The 10,906-nt window shown below is 55.2% G+C and overlaps 1 protein-coding gene across 1 annotated transcript in view; it reads right to left on the bottom strand.

Moving 5' to 3' along the window:
* Positions 1-545: 545 nt before the first annotated feature.
* Positions 546-10,906, bottom strand: part of LOC121326505 (uncharacterized protein C1orf21 homolog) — a 20,952-nt gene continuing 10,591 nt past the window's right edge. The window contains exons 3-6 of the mRNA XM_041269814.1: positions 3,674-3,762; positions 2,863-2,933; positions 2,112-2,172; positions 546-994 (exon numbers count right to left, since the gene is read on the bottom strand). Coding sequence (XP_041125748.1) covers positions 953-994; positions 2,112-2,172; positions 2,863-2,933; positions 3,674-3,762 — 263 coding nt within the window. The 3' untranslated portion in view covers positions 546-952. The remainder of the gene's footprint in view (positions 995-2,111; positions 2,173-2,862; positions 2,934-3,673; positions 3,763-10,906) is intronic.

Here is a 10,906-nt window from a genome sequence, read left to right on the forward strand (position 1 = left end):
GAATGCACGATCAAGTTTCCAAGTAGCAGCTGTACACAACTCTTACCTTACAGGTCTCCGGGAAGCCAGCAGGGGGCGGTAGAGCAACAGCAGCAGCTCCACTGTGACACTCCCCACGAAGCCACAGCCGGCACACAGGGGTCAACAACTCATATTCATGAGAGGCTGCTCCACGAGATTGGCTGTCTGATGAGGAGCCCAAAGTAAAAGCAGAGAAAGCACCCTGAAGTGTGTCCCTATCTGAATACCTGCCCTCACCCTCACCCTTTTAATAAACACGGCTGATCTGCACGAAGTTGAACTTGTAGGCAGAGCGCCGCTGAACTGTGGGGCTCAGATTCTTTTCGTACAAAAGTCCAAACCAACTGTGTGCAAGATTTTGGTGGTAAAGGGAAGTGGAGACAAGGGAAGAGAAGATACTGACAGACAGACAGAGACACACTGACTGACAGACAAACAGACAGACAGTCAGATACTCTGACAGGCAGACACACACACACACACACACATACACTTTCTCTGACGTGTTTACAGAAGAGATTCAGTTAAAAACAGCAGAGTATTTATTTTAATAGAAATGGAATCCCAGTCCCCGTGGAGCACGGAGCCAGCAGCAAACCGGAAGGGGTGAAGCCAAGTATCTGCGTTTCCATGACGACTACGGGACACGCCCCGAGTGACCTCACCAAGGTGGAAGCGTGACCTGTGACCTGTGGGCTGGGAGGTTAGTTTTTTTTGCGATAGAAGCAAAGAGTTCCTTCCTGGAGCCGGGGGTCCGGGCCAGGACCACCCATAGAGCAGATTCAAAACTGAGTGGCCAGCAAAGAGCCACAGCAAGGGGGGCGGGCGCAGGGTCCAGCTGTCCGACTCCACCTCCCCTCACTGGGGTTAAAAAGGGGTCCTGTCTGCCAGTCTCTATATAACAGCGTCCCACACAGTCCCCTCCAAAGCACTATGTGATGTCCTTCTCCTCCTCAGAGCTGTAGTCTGGACCCTGGGAGAGACAGGGAGGGAGACAGAGTGAGGGAGAGTGAGTGTGAGAGAGAGGAAGAGAGAGAGAGTGTGAGAGAGAGGAAGAGGAAGAGAGAGTGAGTGTGAGAGAGGAAGAGGGAGAGGGAGAGAGTGAGTGTGAGAGAGGGAGAGGGAGAGAGTGTGATGGAGAGGGAGAGAGTGAGCGAGAGGAAGAGGGAGAGGGAGAGAGAGTGAGTGTGAGAGAGGGAGAGGGAGAGAGAGGGAGTGTGAGAGAGGAGGAGGGAGAGGGAGAGAGTGAGTGTGAGAGAGGGAGAGAGTGAGTGTGAGAGAGGGAGAGGGAGAGAGTGTGAGAGAGAGGAAGAGGGAGCGGGAGAGAGAGTGAGTGTGAGAGAGGAAGAGGGAGAGAGTGTGAGAGAGAGGAAGAGGGAGAGAGAGTGAGTGTGAGAGAGGAAGAGGGAGAGGAAGAGAGTGAGAGAGAGAGGAAGAGGGAGAGAGAGTGAGTGTGAGAGAGGAAGAGGGAGAGAGAGTGAGTGTGAGGTCCCTCTGTCTAGAGAGGAGACTGAGGTGTGAGCGCTCTCACTCACCAGAGAGAGTGAGTGTGAGAGAGGAGGAGGGAGAGGGAGAGAGTGAGTGTGAGAGAAGGAGAGGGAGAGAGTGTGAGAGTGAGTGTGAGAGAGGAAGAGGGAGAGGGAGAGAGTGAGTGTGAGACAGGGAGAGGGAGAGTGAGTGTGAGAGGGGAGGGAGAGCGTGTGAGGGAAGGGAGAGGGAGAGAGTGTGAGAGAGGAAGAGGGAGAGGGAGAGAGTGAGTGAGTATGAGAGAGAGTGTGAAGGACAATGAGAGACAGTCCAGTGCTAGGGGCATTAAGGGAGGCACTGTTGTGGTCTCTTATTAGCCGAGTTATCAGGTGACTGTTTGCTTGTACACGAGTGACAGGGGCTGAGGACAGAGCCCATGGGGATTATTATGAAGGCACTGCCCCCGGGCGGGTTACCATGCAGAGGGGGTGCTTGCTATGACAGTGACAGCGAGAGGGAGAGCACTGCACTGATTGGGATGTTTTAACACTGGAATCTGAGCTCACCTCCAATTCCAATCACACACACATCTGGAGAGGCAGAGACACTGTGCCAGCTCTTACCTTCTCAATCTTTTCATCCAGCATTCGGAAGAATTCTTGTTGGCTCTCAGATGTGTGGATACTGTGAGGACAGTGAGAGAGAGAGAGAGAGAGAGAGAGAGAGAGACTGTTACAGTAATGCAGTGAACGTCCGGGCAGCTGGGCAGCAAAGCAAAGCCACTACAGACAAGCAGCCAGTCTGAGTGCAGACAGGAGCACAGGGTTATAGCATGACACAGAGAACACTGGAGTCAAACACATAGACACACACACACACACATACACACTACACTGCACACACACACACACACACACACACACACACACACACACACCACACACACACACACACACACACACACACACACACGTTGCAGTGAAATGAGGTGTGTGTTGACATGACATGACACTCAGTCAGTTGGGCAGTGTGTGTGACGCGACGTGTCGTCAGGTGTGTGTGACGCGACGTTGACGTCTCAGTGTGTTGTGTAACGGTGACCTGACGTCCAGTGTGTGTGTGTTGTGACGTCTCAGTCAGTCAGTCACACACACACACACACACACACACTGCGCTGCACTGCAGAGTCAGTCACACACACACACTGCGCTGCACTGCAGAGTCACACACACACACTGCACTGGTCAGAGTCACACATACACACACACACACTGTACTGCAGAGTCAGTCACACACACACACACTGCGCTGCACAGAGTCACACCAGACATTATTAATACAATGAAATGGGGGGGGGGGGGGGGGGGTACTCACTTGGCTCTCTGTGAATTTGCTCCAGATCCATCCTTCTGGGATCTGCTCCGGTTCAAAGAAGCACTTTTTTCCTGAAACAGAGAAGCTGTGTGAATAACAAGAGACTACACAAGGCTATCTGCACTGCAGCTCCAGGGAAGAGGGCGGAGTAGAGAGAGAGAGAGAGAGAGCGAGAGAGAGATTCACAGGCTGCGAGTCGATACCTGCTCAGGCTGACTCTCTCTATCACTCCCCACCTCCCCTCCTCTGAGATAAACACACCACACCCCTCCCTCAGTACAGTGCAGTGACTCATGAGCGACTCCCATTCCTGCTCTTCTCTCCCTCTCTCTCCTGCGTGTGCACGACTCCCATTCCTGCTTTCTTCTCTCCCTCTCTCTCCTGTGTGTGCACGACTCCCATTCCTGCTCTTCTCTCCCTCTCTCCTGCGTGTGCACGACTCCCATTCCTGCTCTCTTCTCTCCCTCTCTCTCCTGCGTGTGCACGGCTCCCATTCCTGCTCTCCTCCCTCTCCCTCCTTTGTGGGCGTGGCTCCCATTCCTGCTCGCTCTCTCTCTCTCTCCTGTGTGGGCGCGGCTCCCATTCCTGCTCTCCTCCCTCTCTGTCTCTCCTGTGTGGGCATGGCTCTCATTCCTGATCTCCTTTCTCTCTCCTGTGTGGGCGCGGCTCCCATTCCTGCTCTCTCACTGCAGTGATATGCACTCCTCTCCTCTCCCCTCCCCTCTCACCAGGTTCTCCTGGTTGTGTGCTGTCACTCTGTCTTCCTCTCCTCTCCTCTCATACCCTCCTCCCTTCCCTTCCCCCCTCTCACCAGGTTCTCCTGGTTCTGTGCTGTGACTTCGTCTTCATCTCCACTCCTCATGTATTTCACCTCCTCCACTGCCTTCAGCTTGTACTGGTCTGGAGGAGAGCAGAGCAGAGGTCAGAGTCACACTCAGGGGATCAGAGTTATTTATATTGCTTTCACTCTCGCATAGTAGGACATTATTAAAGCTTTTCAGACAGACAGACAGATAGATAGATAAGAAGAAGTGTCACTATGTTGCAAAGCACACCCCTCTCCTGCAATCAACAGTCCAAGAAAGTTTTCACTCCAGGGAAGCCTGGCAGTGCAGGACAGTCCTTTATTCACAGGGCAGCCTGGCAGTGCAGGAGTGCAGTGCGCTATTCACAGGGCAGCCTGGCAGTGCAGGACAGTCCTTTATTCACAGGGCAGCCTGGCAGTGCAGCCCAGCAGTGCAGGACAGTCCTTTATTCACAGGGCAGCCTGGCAGTGCATGAGGACAGTGCGCTATTCACAGGGCAGCCTGGCAGTGCACAGGATGCCATCCCATAATGATTTAAATTGAACTTCCAGCTGGGAGGGTGCCTCACTGTCTTACTCACTCTTATAGTTTTTGCAGGCCGGCTGCATGCAAACACACCGCCCCCTGCTGGCTGCATGCAAACACACTGCCGACTGTAGCCAGGCAATGAGACACACTGGATCCCAGCCTCCAACAGGGACTTGGAGGCACACTGGCTCCCAGCCCCTAACAGCAACTCAGAGGCAGCATGACACACTGTATCAGACAGACTGGATCAGCTTGACGTGTTGTTTCCAGCCTGTGAAATACACTTGCATTCACTCACTCATCAAGGCCCAACAACACCTTGTCCAATCCAGGGTTAGGGTTAGGGTTCTAGTGCACACTTTGTCAAAAGCAAAAAGCTAAGCCTGTTGCTGCTTTCTCAATCAAACAGCATGGAGGAAAATTACATAGCAGCTTGAATCACTCCTGGCTTAATAAGACACACCTGAGCTTGTTACTTAGACACACTGGGGCTAATCAAGCTGGTAGTAAAGCCTGGAATGTGTGACACTGCTGTGCAACAGGAGTCTTATTATCATCCCTGCACAGAATCAAAGACTATTTAAAGTATGTTTCTAAACTCTAAATAGAGCTCAAATAAATAAATAAATAAATATCTGTGCCGCACTGTTTTCAATGTTTGAAACACTATCTGGATGTTAGCAATGCTGTTAAAATCAATGCACAGCTATTTTAAAGCACTGCAGTCGCCCTACTCGCCCCAAGACACGACGCTGGTCCCAGAGGGCTTTACTGACTCAGCCTGAACATCTGACTCTGTGAAGCAACGGCAGCACTCTGTGTGAACAGAGCTGGAGAGAGAGGAGACGAGAGAGGGAGAGGAGAGGAGAGAGAGGGGAGAAGAGAGGAGAGAGAGGAGAGAGGAGAGAGGAGAGAGAGGGGAGATAGGGGAGAGAGAGGAGAGGACCTTGCAGGTCACCCTGTTCTGCTCTCACAGTAACCCCCCATTAGGACACCCACAGCTCTGCTGAGCCTCCAGCACAGGGATGCACCTCACAGGGTTTTAACTGGAACCTTCTTCACTCAGAGAGATGCAGACAGGACGGCAGGGAGCTGCAATTTGGCCGTCGAACTTCCTGAAATCTATTTACCCATAAAACTGTTTACCCAAACTAGCCCAGTGGAGACACACAGCAGTGCCTCCCTACCTCACTGCCGAGCACAACTCCACGATCAGGAGAGGACATGCTGCTCCACTCCACTTCACTCCACTCCACACCGAGCACAGCAGAAACTAGCCACTGTGATCCTGCACAAGGAATCCACAGCAGAAACCACTAGCAGCCAAATCAAAAGAGGAAGAAAAACGTACAAGCGGTGTCGATTCAATAAGGAGTCGAGTTTCTTCATGTTGTCCGAGACAGCGCTGTGCTGCTGCAGTTACCCTGCGAAAGCTCACTCAGGCTGGGTTCAATTCCACTCCACACCCGCGCAGGGCTCTCTCAGGCTGGGTTCAATTCCACTCCACACCCGCGCAGGGCTCTCTCAGGCTGGGTTCAATTCCACTCCACACCACGCAGGGCTCTCTCAGTCTGGGTTCAATTCCACTCCACACCACGCAGGGCTCTCTCAGTCTGGGTTCAATTCCACTCCACACCACGCAGGGCTCTCTCAGGCTGGGTTCAATTCCACTCCACACCACGCAGGGCTCTCTCAGGCTGGGTTCAATTCCACTCCACACCACGCAGAGCTCTCTCAGGCTGGGTTCAATTCCACTCCACACCGCGCAGGGCTCTCTCAGGCTGGGTTCAATTCCACTCCACACCCACGCAGGGCTCTCTCAGTCTGGGTTCAATTCCACTCCACACCACGCAGGGCTCTCTCAGGCTGGGTTCAATTCCACTCCACACCACGCAGGGCTCTCTCAGTCTGGGTTCAATTCCACTCCACACCCACGCAGGGCTCTCTCAATCTGGGTTCAATTCCACTCCACACCCGCGCAGGGCTCTCTCAGGCTGGGTTCAATTCCACTCCACACCCACGCAGGGCTCTCTCAGGCTGGGTTCAATTCCACTCCACACCACGCAGGGCTCTCTCAGTCTGGGTTCAATTCCACTCCACACCACGCAGGGCTCTCTCAATCTGGGTTCAATTCCACTCCACACCCACGCAGGGCTCTCTCAGGCTGGGTTCAATTCCACTCCACACCACGCAGGGCTCTCTCAGTCTGGGTTCAATTCCACTCCACACCACGCAGGGCTCTCTCAATCTGGGTTCAATTCCACTCCACACCATGCAGGGCTCTCTCAGGCTGGGTTCAATTCCACTCCACACCCGCGCAGGGCTCTCTCAGGCTGGGTTCAATTCCACTCCACACCACGCAGGGCTCTCTCAATCTGGGTTCAATTCCACTCCACACCCGCGCAGGGCTCTCTCAGGCTGGGTTCAATTCCACCCCACACCACGCAGGGCTCTCTCAGTCTGGGTTCAATTCCACTCCACACCACGCAGGGCTCTCTCAGTCTGGGTTCAATTCCACTCCACACCATGCAGAGCTCTCTCAGGCTGGGTTCAATTCCACTCCACACCCGCGCAGGGCTCTCTCAGGCTGGGTTCAATTCCACTCCACACCACGCAGGGCTCTCTCAATCTGGGTTCAATTCCACTCCACACCCGCGCAGGGCTCTCTCAGGCTGGGTTCAATTCCACCCCACACCCACGCAGGGCTCTCTCAGTCTGGGTTCAATTCCACTCCACACCACGCAGGGCTCTCTCAGTCTGGGTTCAATTCCACTCCACACCACGCAGGGCTCTCTCAATCTGGGTTCAATTCCACTCCACACCCGCGCAGGGCTCTCTCAGGCTGGGTTCAATTCCACTCCACACCCACGCAGGGCTCTCTCAGTCTGGGTTCAATTCCACTCCACACCACGCAGGGCTCTCTCAGTCTGGGTTCAATTCCACTCCACACCCGCGCAGGGCTCTCTCAGTCTGGGTTCAATTCCACTCCACACCACGCAGGGCTCTCTCAATCTGGGTTCAATTCCACTCCACACCACGCAGGGCTCTCTCAGGCTGGGTTCAATTCCACTCCACACCACGCAGGGCTCTCTCAGTCTGGGTTCAATTCCACTCCACACCACGCAGGGCTCTCTCAGTCTGGGTTCAATTCCACTCCACACCACGCAGGGCTCTCTCAGTCTGGGTTCAATTCCACTCCACACCACGCAGGGCTCTCTCAGTCTGGGTTCAATTCCACTCCACACCACGCAGGGCTCTCTCAGGCTGGGTTCAATTCCACTCCACACCCACGCAGGGCTCTCTCAGGCTGGGTTCAATTCCACTCCACACCCGCGCAGGGCTCTCTCAGTCTGGGTTCAATTCCACTCCACACCACGCAGGGCTCTCTCAGTCTGGGTTCAATTCCACTCCACACCACGCAGGGCTCTCTCAATCTGGGTTCAATTCCACTCCACACCCACGCAGGGCTCTCTCAGGCTGGGTTCAATTCCACTCCACACCCATGCAGAGCTCTCTCATGCTGGGTTCAATTCCACTCCACACCCACGCAGGGCTCTCTCAGGCTGGGTTCAATTCCACTCCACACCCACGCAGGGCTCTCTCAGGCTGGGTTCAATTCCACTCCACACCTGCGCAGGGCTCTCTCAATCTGGGTTCAATTCCACTCCACACCCGCGCAGGGCTCTCTCAGGCTGGGTTCAATTCCACTCCACACCCACGCAGGGCTCTCTCAGGCTGGGTTCAATTCCACTCCACACCACGCAGGGCTCTCTCAATCTGGGTTCAATTCCACTCCACACCCACGCAGGGCTCTCTCAGGCTGGGTTCAATTCCACTCCACACCACGCAGGGCTCTCTCAGTCTGGGTTCAATTCCACTCCACACCACGCAGGGCTCTCTCAATCTGGGTTCAATTCCACTCCACACCCACGCAGGGCTCTCTCAGGCTGGGTTCAATTCCACTCCACACCACGCAGGGCTCTCTCAGTCTGGGTTCAATTCCACTCCACACCACGCAGGGCTCTCTCAGGCTGGGTTCAATTCCACTCCACACCCACGCAGGGCTCTCTCAATCTGGGTTCAATTCCACTCCACACCCGCGCAGGGCTCTCTCAGGCTGGGTTCAATTCCACTCCACACCATGCAGAGCTCTCTCAATCTGGGTTCAATTCCACTCCACACCCACGCAGGGCTCTCTCAGGCTGGGTTCAATTCCACTCCACACCCATGCAGAGCTCTCTCAGGCTGGGTTCAATTCCACTCCACACCCGCGCAGGGCTCTCTCAGGCTGGGTTCAATTCCACTCCACACCACGCAGGGCTCTCTCAGGCTGGGTTCAATTCCACTCCACACCACGCAGGGCTCTCTCAGGCTGGGTTCAATTCCACTCCACACCCACGCAGGGCTCTCTCAGGCTGGGTTCAATTCCACTCCACACCACGCAGGGCTCTCTCAGTCTGGGTTCAATTCCACTCCACACCATGCAGAGCTCTCTCAATCTGGGTTCAATTCCACTCCACACCCACGCAGGGCTCTCTCAGGCTGGGTTCAATTCCACTCCACACCACGCAGGGCTCTCTCAGTCTGGGTTCAATTCCACTCCACACCATGCAGAGCTCTCTCAATCTGGGTTCAATTCCACTCCACACCCACGCAGGGCTCTCACAGGCTGGGTTCAATTCCACTCCACACCCACGCAGAGCTCTCTCAGGCTGGGTTCAATTCCACTCCACACCCACGCAGGGCTCTCTCAGGCTGGGTTCAATTCCACTCCACACCCACGCAGGGCTCTCTCAGGCTGGGTTCAATTCCACTCCACACCACGCAGGGCTCTCTCAGGCTGGGTTCAATTCCACTCCACACCCGCGCAGGGCTCTCTCAGGCTGGGTTCAATTCCACTCCACACCACGCAGAGCTCTCTCAGGCTGGGTTCAATTAAAGCTGCTGCTAGTGCAATGAGTGGCAGTGTGCAATGACCCACGAAATGGGAGTCTGGAAGTCTGTGGTAGTTTGCAGGACCGCTCCACCCTAGCTGATCACTACAGAGAGGAAGTGAAGCAGGATGAGTCCCCTGAACCCAGCTCCAAAGCCCTGGGTTCAACAGAACACGCGAGGTGTTCATTGACGAGGTGTTCCTGCAGAGACACTGTCTGGGTGTGGGTGTGGTGTGTGGGGGTAGGGGGGTGTGTGGGGGTGTGGGTGGGTGTGTACGTGTTTGTGGGGGGGCTGTTAGTATTCAGACTCACTAGGAAGGCTGTGGTTCCAGATTCACAGAGCAGAGAGCCGAGGGGCTCGGACTGGCAGAGCTGTTAGCATTCAGACTCGCTAGGAAGGCTGTGGTTCCAGATTCACAGAGCAGAGAGCCGAGGGGCTCGGACTGGCAGAGCTGTTAGCATTCACACTCGCTAGGAAGGCTGTGGTTCCAGATTCACAGAGCAGAGAGCCGAGGGGCTCGGACTGGCAGAGCTGTTAGCATTCAGACTCGCTAGGAAGGCTGTGGTTCCAGATTCACAGAGCAGAGAGCCGAGGGGCTCGGACTGGCAGAGCTGTTAGCATTCAGACTCGCTAGGAAGGCTGTGGTTCCAGATTCACAGAGCAGAGAGCCGAGGGGCCTCGGACTGGCAGAGCTGTTAGCATTCACACTCGCTAGGAAGGCTGTGGTTCCAGATTCACAGAGCAGAGAGCCGAGGGGCTCGGACTGGCAGAGCTGTTAGCATTCAGACTCGCTAGGAAGGCTGTGGTTCCTGATTCACAGAGCAGAGAGCCGAGGGGCTCGGACTGGCAGAGCTGTTAGCATTCAGACTCGCTAGGAAGGCTGTGGTTCCTGATTCACAGAGCAGAGAGCCGAGGGGCTCGGACTGGCAGAGCTGTTAGCATTCACACTCGCTAGGAAGGCTGTGGTTCCTGATTCACAGAGCAGAGAGCCGAGGGGCTCGGACTGGCAGAGCTGTTAGCATTCACACTCGCTAGGAAGGCTGTGGTTCCTTATTCACAGAGCAGAGAGTCGAGGGGCTCGGACTGGCAGAGCTGTTAGCATTCAGACTCGCTAGGAAGGCTGTGGTTCCTGATTCACAGAGCAGAGAGCCGAGGGGCAGAGAGCCGAGGGGCTCGGACTGGCAGAGCTGTTAGCATTCAGACTCGCTAGGAAGGCTGTGGTTCCTGATTCACAGAGCAGAGAGCCGAGGGGCTCGGACTGGCAGAGCTGTTAGCATTCACACTCGCTAGGAAGGCTGTGGTTCCTGATTCACAGAGCAGAGAGCCGAGGGGCTCGGACTGGCAGAGCTGTTAGCATTCACACTCGCTAGGAAGGCTGTGGTTCCTTATTCACAGAGCAGAGAGCCGAGGGGCTCGGACTGGCAGAGCTGTTAGCATTCACACTCGCTAGGAAGGCTGTGGTTCCTGATTCACAGAGCAGAGAGCCGAGGGGCAGAGAGCCGAGGGGCTCGGACTGGCAGAGCTGTTAGCATTCAGACTCGCTAGGAAGGCTGTGGTTCCTGATTCACAGAGCAGAGAGCCGAGGGGCTCGGACTGGCAGAGCTGTTAGCATTCAGACTCGCTAGGAAGGCTGTGGTTCCTGATTCACAGAGCAGAGAGCCGAGGGGCTCGGACTGGCAGAGCTGTTAGCATTCAGACTCGCTAGGAAGGCTGTGGTTCCAGATTCACAGAGCAGAGAGCCGAGGGGCTCGGACTGGCAGAGCTGTTAGCATTCA

The sequence above is a fragment of the Polyodon spathula genome, chromosome 14 (assembly GCF_017654505.1).
Source record: "Polyodon spathula isolate WHYD16114869_AA chromosome 14, ASM1765450v1, whole genome shotgun sequence".
Lineage (NCBI taxonomy): Eukaryota > Metazoa > Chordata > Actinopteri > Acipenseriformes > Polyodontidae > Polyodon > Polyodon spathula.